Genomic DNA, 18,993 nt, shown 5'->3' on the forward strand with positions numbered 1-18,993 from the left:
CTGGCCCAGTGGTTCCCGCAATTACTCTGGACACAGCCCTGAGGCTCGGGCCCACAGACCCTCCCCCGCCTCGCTCCCTGCGCCCCCACTTGGTTGCTGGCACAGCCCTGCCTGACCCTCACGGCTCCCACAGCGGTCTCTCCTGCTCTCCCCACAGACTCACAGTCCCCAGGCTCTGTGGTTCCCCTGAACTCCATTCCTGTGCCTCGCTTCAGCCACTCATCCACAGGCGGCCCAGCCTCACTCCCAGCTCCCAGGATGCAACTGTCCGGTTGCCTCACCGGCAGGGGTCCTGCGAGACCCCCGTCCAGCCGCACTCGCAGGGAGGTTGTGTTTTTGTTGATTTTTAAAGTTCTGTTTGTTTTTAAAGGCACTGGAGCAGCAGGTGCAGCACTCAATTAACCACATGCTAATTCTTATAAACACCAAACCCCAGCGCTCCTTCTTCAACTTGCTTTCCTCTTTCCGGGAACACCCCCGCCACACACCATAACTTTGTGTATGTTTGTTGGAGTGCATATTTCTGCCCATAAGATCACAAATAAGGCTTGTTTTGGTAACAGACACAAAATACCATCCCTATCCTGTTTCTCAAGGGAGCTGGCGGCTCCACGTCCAACTCGGGACCCAGACTCCTCCGTTCCTGATCTCATCACCCCCAGGGACAGGTGCAGGGCCATACTGTGGGGGCACATCCAGGACCCAGGTCGTGGGGACTGGGCTAGGTCCCCATCACCGTGGTCACCCTTCCCTGCAGAGAGGTTGGGAAGTGGGGTCCAGCCTGAGGGGCAGCAGCTCTGGGGGGAATCAGCGGACACCAGTCCGGCTCTGCCCCAGCACCTGGCAGCCCTAGCCAGACACCTTTCATGCAGGTTCCTTCCCTTCAGGACAAATGCCTTCAGCTTAAAGTTTGCAGCAAAGCATCAAACAGAAGAAAGTGGCTCCACCTTGGGGAGGAGGAGAGGCAGGCACTGTTGTCCTCCTAGCATGATGAACACACAAAGTGGCTCCAACCACGGTGGGCCTGGGAGGCAGAGGAAAACAGCCCAAGTCCTTTGTGCCCCTGCCACCCATGCGACAGACCAGCGTGGAGTTCCTGGCTCCTGGATTTGGCCTGGCCCAGCCCTGGCAGCGGTGGGCATTCAGGAAGAGAACCAGCAGATGGAAGAGCTCGCTCTATCCATCTCCGTCACTCTGTGTTTCAAATGAATAAATAAATCTTTTTTAAAAAATAAGAATCAACCAATAGGACAAAAGCTCTTCTTCCTCTTCAGGGCTCAGGGGGAGGAGGCCTCTGGGCAGCCGTGCATGGTCAGACAGCCTAGCGGCCATGGCCAGCACATACACCAGGCCTGCAGGCGGGGAAGTCTCCCTCCCGGGAGGCTCTGAGCCCAGAGGCTGTTTCGCACACCGTCGTTTTTAGAAACGGCCACTCCAGGCAAAAGGAACAGTGAGAGCTCAGCCGTGCCCACTCCAGGCCACACATCCCCTACCACAGGGGGTGCTGGCAGTGGGCAGGGGCCCTGCCTTTGCCCTTGAACTTGTCTGTTTTCCATTGCTGGTAGCTGAAGGCCGCGGGCTGTGTAGGGGAGCGAGACAAGTGCTTTGCTTTGCTCAGGGCTCCGGCCCTCGGGCGAGCGGCCACTGTGCAGTGGCCTCCTTGCCAGAAGAATCCCGAGGCAGGAGACAGGGAGCCGTGTGACAGGTCCGGGATGACCTCACAGAACCCAGACCCTCCCCAGGGCCTCACCTCTAACCACCGTGGTTGGACTAAGCTCCCACCCTCTCAACGCCTTGCAGTGGGATTAAATGTTGACACATGAGCCCTTGGGGGACCCTGCCTAAGCCCTGGCACCTCCATCCCATCATGCTCCAGCTCGCCCCTGCCTCTCTTTGCGTCCCGTCCAGATATCTATCTGTCCTCAGAAGAAGGGGAGAAAAGCAAACTTCCTCCCTAAGAATGGAGGGCGACGGAGGGTGACCGAGAAGGTCAGAGCTGCCAAGCCAGACAGCAGGCTGTGCAGCCCATGTGCGACCTCGTTGTGGGCGCATCCATGGGACGGGTCGCCAAGGCACGCAACAGCCATGAACCAGGTCCCAAGTTAAGTCGGGACTGCTCCAGTCCATCCCCGGTTATTTTATTTATTTTTTTTTAAGATGTACTTATTTATTTAAAAGTGAAGTGGGTGCCGGTTCTAGTCCTGGCTGATCCTCTTACAATCCAGCTGTCTGCTATGGCCTGGGAAAGCAGTGGAAGATGCCCAAGTGCTTGGGTCCCTGCACCCACATGGAGACCTGGAAGAAGTGCCTGGCTCCTGGCTCCTGGCTCCTGGCTTCGGATCGGCGCAGTGCTGGCCATGGCAGCCATTTGGAGAGTGAACCAACGGAAGGAAGACCTTTCTCTCTGTCTCTTTCTCTCCCACTGTCTATAACTCTACCTGTCAAATACGAAAAAAGAAAGAAAGAAAGAAGGAAGGAAAGAAAGAAAGAAAGAAAGAGAGAGAGAAAGAAAGAAAGAAAATTAAGTGGGGCAGGGAGAGAGAGAGAGAGAGATCCTTCTTCCATCCGCTGGTTCACTCCCCAAATGCCCCAACAACCAGACCTGGGCCAAACCCAAGCAGAAGCCAGGAATTCCATCTGGTCTCTCACAAGGGCCCAAGCTGGTCCCTCACAAGGCTTATCTTCCACTTCTTTCTCAGGTGCATTAGCTGGGTTGGAAGTGGAGCGACCAGGACTCGAACCAGCGCTCACATGGGGTGGCAGCATCACAGGGGGCAGCTTAACCCAGTGCGCAGCAACCCCCTCTCCCCCAGTTAGTTTCTTACTGAGCAAAAAGATGGCTTCCTCAACAGACTGCATGTCCCCTTTAACCAAGAGAAAGACACAGTTCCCGCAGAGGAAACACAGCACAGCTGAGAGACACGGAATGGAAGCCTGGGGAAGAAATGGCTTATAAAACTTTTAGAAAGCTTAAAGAATTATCGGCTCAACAAGTAATTTCATCCAGGGGTTTATGTGCGTTTCATAGCAGAATCGCTTCCAAAACTCCCTTTGAACTCAGAGTGTAGGCGAGCTCGCTAATGCTCTATCCACGATGACTCTGCCAATGCAGTTATCATAAAGGCCATCAGAGAGAAAGCAGCCATGAGCCGGAGCCACAGATGTGAAATGTGGAGGCAGACGCCAAAGCGAATGTGTCAACACGCAGCCAGAGAGAGCATTCTCCACGCTGTCCTGTAACCTTGGCGTTGAATCAGCCATCAGGATGCGAGGCATGCAGACTTCCCGACCAAAGCCAGAGATCTTTTTAAACCCCAAAATTTGACCACTGACTTGAATGATGGTGAAGAGGGAGAGGCCTGCACCTGCCTCACCACCGACAGCAACCAACACGACAAAGCCTCATTCAAAACCTCCCCCCGCCCCGCCCGGTGTGAGCAGGGTAACGCGGGAACACCATGTGTTCCCCAGGGATGTGTGTCCCAAGGCTGTTTTAGGCAGACACAAGTCACACGTGTAGTCCCGTCTAACCTTATAACCAGCGGCGTCAACACTAGGGGCTGGGTAGCGGCTGATTCTGGAAATGAGGATGTTGAGGTTCAGGGAATTTGAAACGCTTTGGAGTAATTATTTCACACTTGCCTCCCAGAATTCCACAGACTGGGAGCCTTCACCCACAGACACTTCCCTTGTCCCAGTCCTGTTCTGCAGGCTGGTTGGTTTAGGTGAGGCCTCTCTCTCACCGGGCCCCGACATCCTTGTGCACCCCAATGTCTCTTCCACCCCTTACAAAGACATCTGTTAGAATAACCATCATTGCTATGACCAAATTTAGCCTTCAATTATCTCCTCCCAGGCTCTGTCTCCAAATAAAGTCACATCGGGAGTCAGGGCTTAAACATATGGATTTGGGAGAGGGACAGAATTCAGCTCCTACCAGATCATCTGTCCAAGAGCCCACGGTTGTTCACCCAAAGACGCCTTCTACACTCAGAGCTCACTCTCTGTCCCATGCCGTGCGAGTCTGAGAGGGGAGGCAGCTCCTGCAAGAGCTGATTCAGGAAGACAGAGGCACAGCAAGACGCTGTCCGGTAGGCAGGGTGTTGAAGGACTCCCAGTGACAACTAGAAGCCCCCCAGAGGGCACCAAGTACAAATGGCTTTGTCTTCCTCGCGCCTTGCTACACAGATGGCATTCTGTTTCACTGCTTTGTTTTATACCAAGTGTGCACATCCGGTATCCACCAACAGCCAGCGTTTCATTGGGTTTTTCTTTTCTTCTCTCCCAACCACCAGCTAATGTCCTGGAGGGCGACTCCATGGACCAGGATGTCGAGAGCCCTGTGCCCATCCACCAGCCAAAGTTGCCTAAGCAGGCCAGGGAGGACCTGCCGAGACACATCAGCCGGGACCGCACCAAAAGGAAAATCCAGAGGTACGTGAGGAAAGATGGGAAATGCAATGTGCACCACGGCAACGTGAGGGAGACCTACCGCTACCTGACCGACATCTTCACCACCCTCGTGGACCTCAAGTGGAGGTTCAACCTGCTCATCTTTGTCATGGTTTACACGGTGACGTGGCTCTTTTTCGGAATGATCTGGTGGCTAATCGCCTACATCCGAGGGGACATGGACCACATAGAGGACCCCTCCTGGACTCCCTGTGTCACCAACCTCAACGGGTTCGTCTCGGCTTTTTTATTCTCAATAGAGACGGAAACCACCATCGGTTATGGCTACCGGGTCATCACGGATAAGTGCCCGGAGGGAATCGTGCTGCTCTTAATCCAGTCTGTGTTGGGCTCCATCGTCAATGCATTCATGGTGGGATGTATGTTTGTAAAAATATCTCAGCCCAAGAAGAGGGCGGAGACCCTGGTCTTCTCCACGCATGCCGTGATCTCCATGCGGGACGGGAAACTCTGCCTGATGTTCCGGGTGGGGGACCTTAGGAATTCCCACATTGTGGAGGCATCCATCAGGGCCAAATTGATCAAATCCAAACAGACTTCAGAGGGAGAGTTCATCCCTCTAAACCAGACGGACATCAACGTGGGCTACTACACGGGGGACGACCGCCTGTTCCTGGTGTCGCCGCTGATCATCAGTCACGAAATTAACCAGCAGAGTCCCTTCTGGGAGATCTCCAAAGCTCAGCTTCCCAAAGAGGAGCTGGAAATCGTGGTCATCCTAGAAGGAATGGTGGAAGCCACAGGTAAGAAGGGCTCCGTCCTGGGGTATCCGTGGGCTGGATGCTCGTTTAGACTGGCCCCGCCATCATTCTTGCAAGAGATAGAAGCTGAACCTGGGCCTCTGATGCCACCATCCCCTACCTTTGTGAGAGTGTGCCTCTGTGTCCTACAGCCACCAAGAAGCCTAGCCACCTACCCTGTATTTCTATATGAGAGAAAGAGCTGTTGTGTCCTGGTTAGCTACCCAAATGTCTACAACAGCCAGAACTGGACCAGACTGAAGCCAGCAGCTGGGAACTCAACCTGAGTCTCCCAACAGCAGCCACCACCTCCTGCTTCCTGGGCCTGTACTCGGGGGCAGGTGCACTCAGGAGCCAGAGCTGGACATAAAATACAAGTGCTGCACTACAGCAGGCATCATGAGTGGTATCGTAACCACCGGGCTAAATGCCACCCCCCTTAGCTTTTCAGAAGCCCTTTAGGAAATGTTAGTGAATACTTTTAAAATCGCTTCATATATTTTAAATTTCCAAATATTTACTTAAAGTAAAATTTAGTGTCTCTAAAGGACTGTTTCAATGGCTTTAAAGCACTGCTCACTTCAATATTTGAGGTGTTTTATTACTGGGCCACGTGGAAGAAAGTAAGCCTTCCAAACGAAGCCTAACAAATATGCGTCCCGAAAGACATAGTTTCACCTGTTCCTGGAGCCATGTGTAAGGCCCATAGCCTTGGTTTTCCCTTTGTTTCAAGTGCACCTCATGTCTCCCCACTCCCTTTGCTGGACCCCTGTAAGACCTAATACCCCAGACCCAGTTAAAAAAATAAATAAGACTCCAGGAGAAAACACTGGTGAGCCATCCATCAGCATCCTGTTGATGCTGCTGATAACGGCTACTTCCGGGTGTGTTTGGGGACGACGATCTGTTCTCAGGGTGGAGAGATGGTTTGTCACTCATATCGGAGTCTTCATGTTGTGCATCCCAGCTGCCCATTTTTATCTGTAGCATCTACAGAACAGAGCTACAAGCTCTGAGTCCCGCTGACAACAGTGCCTCCCAGACAGAGCGCGAAGCAGCACCCTGTTCCTTGCTTTACTGTTTATTCTTCTGACTTGCCGCTTTGCTCTTGGGGTCCTCTTCCCTTACATAATCAGCCCTTGTGTCCTTTTAAAGTCCTCAGCCAGAGGCTCGAGGCGGGCTGACATCATCAGAAAATGCATGACCTGCAGACTGGCCCCAGATTCTTCATTGTCCTGTGACAACCTAAGCCTGCCTGTCCCTGTCAAAGGAAAGTCCTTGGTCCATGTTTCTACCTTTCTGTCCCAACTGGCAAAGTCACGGCCAGCGGCAACTTTCTCTTGGGGAGGTGTAACTTCAGCAGTAGGTTTTCAAGATGCCACAAACAGAGAGTGCGAATGAGGGCTTGGCGTCCATGAACCTGAGCTGTAGAAGTCGTCTTTACTTTCATTTATCGGAGAGACAGAGATTTTCCATCCACTGTTTCATGCCCAGAATGCCAGCAACAGCTGGGCTGGGCCAGATGGAAGCCAGGAACTCAATCCGTGCCTCTCCCATGTGGGTGGCAGGGCCCCAGCTCCTTGACCCTTCATCTGCCGACTTGCAGGGGCTGGAGTCAGGAGCTGCAGTGGGGACTCAAAGATGCAGGCATCTTAACCGCTGGCTCCTAAAAATCTTTAAAGACTAGCAAATGGCAGCCGGCCTTCCATGTCTGTGGATGCTGCATCCATGTGTTCAGCCCACCATGGATCCAAAATAGCCACACGCAAAACCTGTGCCTGTGCTGAACACACATAGACTTGTTCTCTTGCCACTATTCCCTGGACAGTACAGCGCAGACCCTGCTTATAGGACATTTGCATGGAGTGAGGTGTCGCATGTCATGTAGAGGTGCACACCGGGGCGGGGGGTGTGTGCAAAGGTTACAGGCACGTTCTTTGTCTTCTTATTGAAGGCACTTGAGCACCTGCAGATGTTGGTGTCAGCCCCTGGCAGGCACAAAGGCGCGGCCGTGGATTTATTTAACACCCACCATGGGGCCAGGTGTTCAACTCAATGAGGGCAACTTGACCGTGAGCAGCCCGGGCTGTGCTGAGACGGCTCGTCTCCCTGGCTCATGAGCCTCTCTTTTTAAAATCTTTCTGTATTTGAAACCGCAGCTTCTGTGAAATGCTAAATAAATAAGTGCTGTACCTGGGCTGGTTCGGGGTGTCCACGTGAGGCCATCGCTGTGTGGGGGAGACAGAAGGGGAGAGGACCAAGAAAGCACTTCTACAACCTCTGTGAGCTCGGGGGCTCTGGCGCCCCCTAGTGGTCATGACGGCAGCACGGACCCCTCCTGCTGCAGGGTTTTGTTCTGTTGTTTTTTTAATCAGAGCCACAGAGAGGGTCCTGGGTGAGCCTTATCCACGTGTCTCTGAGCCCCAGACTCAAAAGCCACTGGAGACGTCCCTCTGGTTCCTGGTGTTAACCTGAGCTTCCAGTGGCAGGAGCTGAGCTTTGTGTCCCTCGAACCAAAGCCCAATCTCAAAAAGTAAGTGAATCCGGAACAAGCAGATCCTCTTCGTGATGTCGGTGCCTTGCAATTCTCCCTGGGGCAGGCCCTGTCTTTCCGATGACAGCTGGCAGTGAGTGAGCCTCTCCGAGTGCAGACGCCAGACTTTCTTGGTAATTAACAGTGATGCTTGCCTGGGAGCATTCGAGGCCTTTGCACACCTTGCTTAGGGAATGCCAGCAAAAAAAAAATCCAAATCCTCGCCCGAATGTGGGGGAGGGGTGTTCTAGAAAGCTCCAGAAGTATCTGGAAGCTGCAAAGTCTTGTTCCTTTTTCATGGGATTCCTGTAACACAGCCCAGCTCCTGAACTTCGGATACTGTTTCTTTGTGAATGAAAGATCTGTAGACATTCCTTAGGGAGAACAAAAAACGTTTTCAATGTATCAAAGCAGGTAAAGAAACAAATGGAGACCAAAAGACACTCCAGGAAAACTAATTACTCATTGGAGTGCCAGATTGGGAAGCAGGGTGCATGGTGACAGCCAGTGACACAAACGGCTCTCCTGGTAAGAAATCGCTTCTTTCCAAAATGTCTTCAGTGACCGTCCACTGCTGTGTTCAGTGGCCTCGGTTATCAGATGGGTCTCGGGCAGCAACCACAATGCAACACCCACTTCCTGCTCGCTGGGGGTGATTGCAACATGGTGTTTCTGCCACTGAGTTGGTCTCCTGTGGCAGATCTCAGGGCCCTCCAGCTGCTGGGAGCTGGGGTGGGGAGGGGGCAGGGGCAGAGGGGGACAGGCTAGGTGCTGCTGCCTGCCTTCCATCCCAGCGCTGGCTGCAGCACAGTAGGTTCCAGGGTTGGACATTGGAGAAAGCTCCTTGAAGGCAGGCGGCGAGCCCTGCTCAGCCTGGGCGCCCTGCAGGGAGCTCATCAAACGGCAGCCATGGAGGACGGAGCCGCATCCTCTGTAGATGTCCTCGGCCTGCCCCTGCCCGGGAGGCAGAGTGACCTCTCAAGACCTTTCTAGTCATGCAATTCTATTTTTGAAAATGAATCAAACCCTGGAAAATTCTGACACCAGCCGCCCAGACATCTAGGAGCGAGCCATGTCTCATCTGCAAATATATTTTTAAAGGGGACCATTTCTGTCCCTGACACATGGGTGTTTACAGAAGGTTCCGTAGCTACGTAAACAAACAAGCTCAGCAGCTGCAGCAAATTGCGTTAAAATAGTAAAGCGTTCGTATTGCCTGGTATTTATAGGGGCAAATGGACCTCGCGCCTGGATGACGGCTCCGCAGCCCCGGGCCCGCTGCCAGCCTGCTCCTCGCTACAGCCTCTCTGATTGATGCACTCCCAGATTTACCCCCCACCACAACCCTGCAACTGTGATAGGCAGTCCCCCTTTTGCTTTTTTTTTTTTTAATTACAAAAACTATCAAACTTACACAAAAATGGACCAACTGGAGTCATTAACACTTGTGTGCCTGCCATTCAATTGCAATTGCAATAATTGTCCATTCACAGCCAAATTTGTTTTGTCCGCATCCCCACCACTGACTACACCCAGCGTTGCAAATATCTCAGCACGTGTCTCTGGGAGAGAAGGACACTTTCTAGCCAGATACCCCCAGGCTTCCTAAAATAATCACAGGGCTGTCTGGAGCTCTATTATCTACCAAGTGTTCCAACTTCAACTGTCTCCTAAATGTCATGTCTTTTTTTTTTTTTTTTTTACAAACTGCTGGCTTGAATCAGGAACCCAATGCGGTGAACACACTGTGTGCGATTAGCTGAGGTCTCTTTTCAAGTTTAGGAACTCCCCTTCCACCTCTGTTTATTGTCTTCTTTCCTGATACATTTTCCTTAAAGAAGGGAACTGATTTAAATACTGCACCAAAAGTGGGGGAAGCGGAAGATGGCAGGAAGGCAACTGAACGCAACACAGGAGGTAATGCCACTGGGCAGGCAGCTCGCCACAGCCGTGCAACCTGCACTCGCAGATTCGACCAAATGCAGATTGAAAATTTCGAGGAAAAAACCCACATCCGCCCTGCACATGGAGACTTGTTTTCCTTAGCATTATCTTCCAACCATTGTAGCATAACAACTGTTTACATAGCATCTACATTGTACTAGGAATTCTGTGTCACCTAGTGATGATTTAGGGTATATGACAGGGTACCGTAGGTTATTAAGCAAATCCTACACCACTTTCTTTTTTTTTTTCTTTTTTTTTTTTTTTTGACAGGCAGAGTGGACAGAGAGAGAGACAGAGAGAAAGGTCTCCCTTTGCAGTTGGTTCACCCTCCAATGGCCGCTGCAGCTGGCGCGCTGCGCCCGGCGCACCGCGCTGATCCGATGGCAGGAGCCAGGGGCTTCTCCTGGTCTCCCATGGGGTGCAGGGCCCAAGCACTTGGGCCATCCTCCACTGCACTCCCGGGCCACAGCAGAGAGCTGGCCTGGAAGAGGGGCAACCGGGACAGAATCCGGCGCCCTGACCGGGACTAGAACCCAGTGTGCCGGCGCCACTAGGTGGAGGATTAGCCTAGTGAGCCGTGGCACCGGCCCACAAATCCTACACCACTTTCTAAAAGCACTCGTGCATCTGTGAGTTCTGGCCTCTGGATACCGAAGGATGGGCTGTGTAGACAAGGAAGCAGGACCGGCTGCCCCTGAGTCGCTTTTGAGGGGTACGAGGAGGCTGCTCAGGATACACTAGGAACGGGGACAGCACCCCTTCCCCTGCCTTAGGAGAACTCCGTTCCCCCCTAGCGTAACACGCAGGGGCGTTAGCCCCATAAATCGCGTCCCAGCTCACAAAGTGTCTGAGTCAAATGGAATCTTCTCCCAACCCTTATCCAACACGGAGGAGTAGAGACCAAACAGGAGAGTGACTTAGCTGAAGTCCGAGACCACCAGCAGTGGCGGCCAGCGTCTTCAGTGCGGTTGGTTCATGAAGATTCTGCCGGGAAATGCACCCCAAAAGGCAAACGGCATTTCACCTGCCGGGGACCGGGGTTCACGCCCTCTCTGGCCTTTGCTCCCATCATCGCTTCCTCCTTTCCTTGAAGGCTTCTCTGCTCATCTCCAAATGTTACCGAGTCGCTTGAAAACTCCATAGGCCGTTACCCGAATAAGCTGCTGCTTCTAGCAATGCTACCTCTTCATCATCCCAGTTGCCATCTCTTATTCTCGCCTTTTGATATGTTACTGCTAGTGCCTGCCTTAGAGAGCCACCATCTCCGTACTTACTGTTTTTTTCTCTAAAGAGTTGTAACCCTGACTACCCAGCCTAGGAAAAGAACTCATTGATGAGACCTGAAATGCCAAGAACTTGAGTAAAAATATCCATAGCGGTATCCTTGGGGTAAATCTATCAGAGGAGTGATTTTTTGAAAAATGCCAAGATCTACAAATATCTTTCTCCTACGTCAAAATCTACCACTCATTAACATGGAGAAATCCAACTATCCTTTCTTCTTTGAGTCTTTAGGTTCAACTCATCTATCCAAGGCTTCCTCCCAAAAGGCCCAGGTAGATTTTGTACAGCCCGGCAGTGTCACTGGCTGGGTGCAGATCGACAGCAGTTGCTCCCCTCATATGTAATCGTCAGGAGCCTGGCGACCCTGTGACCTCTGGCTCCATAAATGTCCTAGAAACCTGACCTTGGATACTGTGGAACACACACAGGCTTTGACTTTCTTCCACGTCCTTGGAAAGCAAGAATTCTGGACAGATCCAGTATCATAAGTCTATGAGACATTCCCATCATTATTAGAAGGAAGACATCACATCACCTTACATGATGGAGGTTGAAAAAATCAAAATCCTGGATTAAATGTTTCATTTTCCAAACCCTGGAACTCAGATTGCCATGGTTCTTCCTTTCTCCCCACGGCCCAGGATCAGCCACTGAAAGGTGCTGGGAGGAGGTCGGTGACGGTCACATACGGATGAGGACATTTTCACAAGTTTGTGAAGAAATGGAATTTAAGAGGATCTGGGTGCAAGACAGATTTCAAAATGCATGCACAGCTTTTCGTAATATACATTTTCCATAATTTTTTTTTGGACAGGCAGAGTTAGACAGTGAGAGAGAGAGAGACAGAGAGAAAAGTCTTCTTTTTCTGTTGGTTCACCCCCCAAATGGCCGCCACGGCCTGCGCGCTGCGCCCATCCGAAGCCAGGAGCCAGGTGCTTCCTCCTGGTCTCCCATGCGGGTGCAGGGCCCAAGCACTTGGGCCATCCTCCACTGCACTCCCAGGCCATATCAGAGAGCTGGACTGGAAGAGGAGCAACTGGGACAGAATCTGGTGCCCAACCGGGACTAGAACCCAGGGTGCCAGCGCCACAGGCGGAGGATTAGCCTAGTGAGCCAAGGCGCCGGCCCATGAATTTTTTGAAGACCCATGTCTTCTAGAATACAGAATTCAAACCTAAGGCAAAACTGGACTAGGATCCACGTCGGCCCTGATCCACACTCTAAGTCAATAACCATTATCTTGGAGAGAAACAGCACCATTTAGAGGTCGGTGCTGTGGCGCAGTGGGTAAAGTCACTGCCTGCAGTACCAGTATCCCATTTGGGCATGGGTTCAGGTCCCGGCTGCTCCACTTCCAATCCAGCTCTCTACTGTAGCCTGGGAAACCAGCAGAAGATGGCCAAGTCCTTGGGCTCCTGCACCCACGTGGGAGACCTGGAAAAAGCTCCTGGCTTCAGATTGGTGCAGCTCCAGCCATTTCAGCCAATTGGGGAGTGAATCAGCAGATGGAAGACCTCTCTCTCTGTATAACTCTGACTTTCAAGTAAATAGATAAATCTTTTTAAAAAGCACCATTTGGATTAGGAAATGGGTGCCAAATAGTGTGACACCTCTCATTAGCAAACCTTTCCATAAACAGAGTTTTGTGATTTCTTTGAGCCTTCAATAAGAGAGCTGACAGCAAGTTATCGAGGGGCAGGTGGACCTGACAATTTCTAGTGGTTGGAAGAAGAACTTTGGGAAGAACCGTGTAAATCATTCACACATGTATACGCATACACACACATGTGCACACACACACACCTGTTACACAGCTCAGCATCCAGATGTGCTGCTACTCCAGTTTCCCAGGCCCTCGTCCCTCTGTCCCACACCCACCCACACACTTGCCTGTGATAGTAGATCGTTAATAAGCTGCTTTTTCACAAGCGAGCTCTCCCAGCTACAGCCTGGCTTCTCTGCATTTCTCCATGTCGTGTACAGCACCAGGTTCAAAGCACCGTCGCCCACTCACTGGCTCACATACGCTCCCTTCAAATCCGTCTCTCCAGCTTTGCCACGAGAACGGTATTGGTCCCTACCACACAGGTGACATTGCACCTCCTAAATCCATGAGCTCAGACCATGTAGGTCCCACCGTGGGCTACACAGGTGAAAGACAAACAGAACAAAGTTGTGCAGGGATGGGAAGCCAGGCACGTGTTAAGGGCTGGTCCCAGGGAGTGGCTCCATCGGCCTCAGAGAGCTTGCAGCTGGCGCCTCTACAGCATGACAAGCAAGCCCCCTGGGAGTCACTGCAACGGCAAATGTGGCCTGGTGGGTGCCCGTGCACGCGATGCACAAACAGTGCAAGGGTAAGCGCCAGCCTGGCCTCTGTCCCAGAGACTAGCATGAATTATCAATCGACGGGAACTGAATTGATGAGCACCACTGGACCCAGTCAGAGAGGCTTGTGCACGCCTACAGAGAGCAGCATTTCATCCCTACAGTTTCTGCCAAAAGTGGACAGGAATGTAGGTCACCCCGACACTGCCCAGACGACACGTCCGCGCAGAGGAGAGCCACAGTTTATACTGAAGAATGGACTTGTGTGTTCCCAGCTTCCTCCTGGATATTTCACAGGAACCCTGAGGTATCCGCTGGTGCAACAATGTAGAAAATGCACTTTCGTGCTGGTAACTAAATGATGTTTATTTGCATAAGTGCCTAGCGATACTTCTGGTACGCAGCAAAGCATGGCAGAGAGTGTGCCTTTCTGTATGGGAAATTCCATTGTTCTCTTACAAAGAAAACCCTGGCGCTGCCCTGTCTGCCTGCCTGAGCTGGGTTATGCATCTGTCACAAGCGATGGCAGGGGTGACAGCAGCAGGGTTCCGTCTTCCTCGACATGACAGGTCACCTCCTGCCCGCTCCAGGATGCAGCCTGCAGGGGCAGCCGTCAGGTAGGACATGCCATCCCATGATGACGGGAAAAGGAGAAGCAGCAGCCAGCTCGCCTCTGCTCACCACCTCCGAGTCTCAGCAAATCATCCCGCAGTGCCTGCTCGCCATGGGCTGGGGAGACACAGGGATGGTCATTCACGTGTTCACCAAAAACGCCTGCCTGCTATCCTGCCACGCGCACAGTAGGGCCACATTTCTGCTCCTGCTGATTAGGGCCTCGGTATTTGACAGTCCCATCACCACATACCCAAGTGATGAGGATCCACCCTGGCGGGGACTCTGCGAGCCAGTGTGTGACGTTCCGTTTCCAGGGCTAGGGTTGTCATGGAAATACACGTCACAGAGAAGCCTCTGTGGTCCCAGATCCTTGGTTGGCTTTGAAGAGTAGGCCCCCTGCAGAGTCACTGGGGACATGGAGCACGGCTGCAAGACAACTCGTGTCTGGTTAAGCCACAGACACTTGGGTTTGTCACCATGATACAATGTAGCCCACCTTGTCTGCTATAAAATGTCACGTTAACAGCTTGCCAAGCCGGCTGGTATACATTGCTGAGCACGGCAGCCTCTCCCGGAGGTGGGTTTGTAGCCAGCTGCTTCCCGGAGCCTGAACCCTCTTCTTGGAGTCCTCGCTTCCCTGGTTAGGGCTCTGAGGTCAGACGGGCTGGACTGGTTCTGCGGATTGTCCCTGTGGTAGGACACATCACATTCCTCAATGTCGCCAAAACTGCTGCAAGGTGCGAGTGACACCTGTGGCTACAAAAAGATTCCATGTGATGATACGAGCAAATCCTCCATCTCAGGGCCCGGTGTAAGTGCTCAGAAGAGTTAGACAGGGCGTCTGAGACCCCATGAATCTCCAGCTGTCACTCGCTTGTGCCTACCGGATGCCCGTGGCTTCATCAGATGGTTTGCATGGGCCGCTTTCCTTCCTCGAAACGATTCTGAGAGGTGCGTTCCTCGTTTGTTGGCTCTTGGGTGGGGGGTCGGGGATGCGGGCAGCTGCCCAACGTCACCCCACTGGTGAAGTGAAAAAGCCAGGACACAGCCTCAGGGCTGCCCACTCCACTGTCCATCCGCCCCTCCAGAGCCTTCTACACGGACACACTTGGGCATCTCCAAAGTTGTGGTTCTGGAGCTGAGTTCATGACCACAGTGGCGGCTGTGGCTCTGTGACTGTGGCCTCGGCTTCCCCACCACTCTGTCCTTGCCTGACTGTGGAAGGCCGGCAGGGGTGGCCTCTCCTGCATAACCATTGGCAGTGAGCCTCCCGAAGGGGCATCCCACTGGCTTGCCCAGCTCAGATCTGCCCAGCTCAGTGCCGTAGGGTCACCATACCAGCCGAAGCTCTGGGCCAGCCCCATCCAACATGTGCCGGTGCCAGCACAGCCCAACATGCAACCAGGCAGCCAGCTTACAAAGCCTCAGGGGGTGAAAAAAAATAAAAACAAAGTTTAACATGGAAAGGGAAGAATCAATTTTGACTCTGCGCTCTCTGCCAGAAAGCAGTGTAATAAAAAGATGGAGGCTTTGAGCAGCCTAATTACACCCTGCTGGAAAGTCCAGCAAGACCCTTTATGGAGGAGGAGGGAGATGGATGAGGATGAAGATGGCGGTCCACTCACTGAAGCCATCCTCGGAAAATCTTAATTGCTCATCTGCCAAGTAACATGTTTCCTCTTTCATTTTCTCAAATATATTTTATGTAAGCAAATGTTGGCAGAAATCTATACAAGCTGACACACGGGAGAGGGGCTGATTGATGGGCAATGACATCCAAGAGCTCTCGGTAGGGAACTTCAAGGAGACGCGGTGCGAGGAGGGAGTCTAAGACGCTACGTTCACAGCGACCTTCAGCTGAGCGTGTCTGGTGCAACTCACAAACCTATAATCTGGAAGGACAGCATCATTGTTTACTATCTTCAGAGGGACGGCCACAGGGCTGGGCCACCATCGCTACGAGGATGGGAGGAGGCCCAGCCAGGGGCAAAAAAGACTTCCAAACGCTGCCCCGGTTCCTCCCAGCGTCCATCTCATGTCCACCCAAAGGGACCTCAGCACGTTCAGCCCGACCTGCAGATCCTGGGCCACCCCAGGCGGAGAAAGAGGTCAAGTTCATTGAGCCGACGACATCTGAGTGGTGATTTCACATGAGAAAGAAGGCAGCTTGACTGGCCACCAACCGACCAGACGGTTTCCAGCACTGAGGCCCAGCGTGGGCTTGGCGGGGAATCCTCGTCACCCGTGGCTGGGGGAGTGTCCACCCCTGATGCTGGCGAGGCTCTCTACGTGCATTGGGAGTTTTGTGTCAGCAAAGCCAGGTACCCTCCCCTGCCACACTGAAAGGTACAAGGGCACAGGGACACCTCCGCCCTCCAGTGCAGACTCAAGCAGGTTCAGCAGGTACAAGCCAGCATCTCCTGATGTTCGAGAGGTGGTAGCCCAGGAGAGAGGGACCAGAAAGGACCTCGTGTGCACTTGCCTTCGGAGGGCACTCGCCGGATGCCCCAGGGTCTCTTCTTAGGGTGAAAGGAAACCACAGAAGGAGCAAGGGGCGTGCCCTCAGATGAATAAATAAATGCTTCATTGTCCATCTCCACACCCCCCCACCAACCCAAGATGTCCACTTTCTTCTCCCCAGTCCTCCAGCCCCGCCTGCCCCCTGCACAGCAACCTGGTCTCTCACTGGGGAGAAACAGAGGCGATCTGACCATCTCTGCCCCTCCCCATGCCACCGTGGAACCTGCTTCCAGCCGGGGCCACCTCTGGATCCCACCCCCGCAGCCTATTCAAATATTGTCACCCCTAATAATTCATTTTCACTGAAAATGCCTGACTTCCACTCTCTTAAAGAACAACTGGAGGCCGGCGCCATGGCTTAACAGGCTAATCCTCTGCCTTGCGGCGCCAGCACACCGGGTTCTAGTCCTGGTTGGGGCACCGGATTCTGTCCCGGTTGCTCCTCTTCCAGGCCAGCTCTCTGCTGTGGCCTGGGAAGGCAGTGGAGGATGGCCCAAGTCCTTGGGCCCTGCACCTGCATGGGAGACCAGGAGAAGCACCTGGCTCCTGCCTTCGGATCAGCGAGATGCGCCGACCGCAGTGGCCATTGGAGGGTGAACCAACGGCAAAAGGAAGACCTTTCTCTCTGTCTCTCTCTCACTATCCACTCTGCCTGTCAAAAAAAAAAAAAAAAAAGAACAACTGGAGCAAACAAAGCAGTGCGTCTCTCGGTTGCATGTCCTCTTACGGCGCCGTCCGTTTCACAGCTCTTCTTCTCCTATGACTTCTGGAAGGAAGTGACCTTATCCCCACGGCCACTTCCTGCCTTCCGCCCCACGGCCACAGCCCACAACAGCGTGCACGCCCCCCGCTCCAGAGGCCACTCCCATCCTGGCCTCCTGGCCTCTGCGTCAGCCACTGACCGCTGCCTCCCTCCCCGACGTCTCCTTCCTGACCCCCGCTGTCCCTCCAACCTCAGTGACAGCGCCTTCCGGAAGCCTGGTCCCGGTTTTCCCTCTCGGTGAGCCAGGCTGGCCCTGGGCTTTATTTACTGCAGCGACACCGGCTGCCTGTCTCCAGTCCTCGCCTCCCCATGAGCCGCGCTCTCAGAGGCCCAGCCGCATGCATGGTTTCGCTCCCGAGATGCTCGCCGGCGTGTGTGGCTGGCACACCCAGAGCAGACAGGAGAGATTCCCCAGCGCCCTAGGCTGCTCCCCTCTCCATCGTCCCCGCGTCCCTAAACGTCACCGTCAGCCACACAGAGGCTCAGTTCACAACCTGCAGTGTCATCCCCGCTTGGTCTGGTCCCCTTCCTGGGACAGTCCTAGGGGAGTTACAGCTCGGTGTGTCCATCTCAGGTCGGCACTGGACTTCCCCCCATCCTGCAGCCGCCGGTCTGTGAAAGTCCATTCGGGGCACAACAGCCCGAGCATTCTGAATCAGACGGAGGTCACAGCAAATCACTTTCCTGGTCTCCAGCCCCCCGGGGGCTCCCACCGCACTGGGAAAATCCAGCGTCCCCGCGTGGCCTCCAGGGTCCCTGCTGCCTGCCTGTGCGCTTCCACTTCTACAGCCGCCAGGGTTCCGGTACTGAGCACACGGATGTCACTCGGGGTGGCGTTGGCGACAGCGCAGTTGAGCTGGCAACAGCTGCAAGTGAGCTCCATGAGCACAGTGGCCTGGTGCCCGGCTGCTCCCTGCTGTGCCCCGGGACCCAGGACAGTCCCCGCTGGGCAAACAAAGCACCCTGCTGTCAGCCTGAACCACTGCCTTCGGAGCCCAGGAATGGCCCCAGGGGCCATCCAGCCACCTCTTATACACAAGGCCCCCTTCCTCCACCTGCCATTTAATTCCCGGTGGCTATGTAAGGCTCTGTCCTGCCCCCCCCACTTCTCTTCCACACTTCCTCCCACCAGCAGCCCCGCCTGCCTCAGGCAGCACAGGTGCAGCCCACGCCTCTCTGAGCTGCGGACCCAGGCAGCTCCCTGTTCCCGGGGTCTCCATGGGGTGGCTAAGCTCAGGGGTGCGCCCTCTCCTGTAACCTACACCCGGATGTGTGCAACGGCTCACTGCCCCGGTGTCCACATCAGAAACCTGTCTGTCACCTCACACCGTTCCCTCCCGCGTGTTCTGCAGCTCCGCTCTTCCGGGACACCTAGGCTGCTGCCAGCCCATAGTGCGCCTTGTGAATAAAAGCTGTCAGTCCTTGAGACACTCTACTGCCATCTGCTGGGAAACTCATGTATTAACTATGTAAATCTGTACCCCTTAGATGCAGGGTGTTGTGCAGTGTACAACCTGTGCAGCTGTATATGGTAGCCCTTGCTGAGTTTACCCATTCTGTCTTGTACCTGTCTCTAGTGTCCAGACATCCTCTCCTCTGCAGTACTGTGACCGCCATGCTGGTTCTGCCGCCATACGCTCCCCTTGGGTATCTCAGTGCTTCCCTGCTGGTCTCCCACCCAGCCTCTTGCTGCTGTGGCCCTCCCCACAGATGTCAGAGTGGACGCAAACACGCTCAGGGGCTCTGAGGAGTCCAGGAACAAAAGCCAGTCGTGTCGCCACCTCTCCAGGCTG

The 18,993-nt window shown here is 53.7% G+C and overlaps 1 protein-coding gene across 1 annotated transcript in view; it reads left to right on the plus strand.

The window, feature by feature from the left end:
- Positions 1–4,303: 4,303 nt before the first annotated feature.
- KCNJ6 (potassium inwardly rectifying channel subfamily J member 6) overlaps positions 4,304–18,993 on the plus strand; it is a 56,738-nt gene continuing 42,048 nt past the window's right edge. The window contains exon 1 of the mRNA XM_062175251.1: positions 4,304–5,216. Coding sequence (XP_062031235.1) covers positions 4,319–5,216 — 898 coding nt within the window. The 5' untranslated portion in view covers positions 4,304–4,318. The remainder of the gene's footprint in view (positions 5,217–18,993) is intronic.

Source organism: Lepus europaeus, chromosome 2 (assembly GCF_033115175.1).
Source record: "Lepus europaeus isolate LE1 chromosome 2, mLepTim1.pri, whole genome shotgun sequence".
Lineage (NCBI taxonomy): Eukaryota > Metazoa > Chordata > Mammalia > Lagomorpha > Leporidae > Lepus > Lepus europaeus.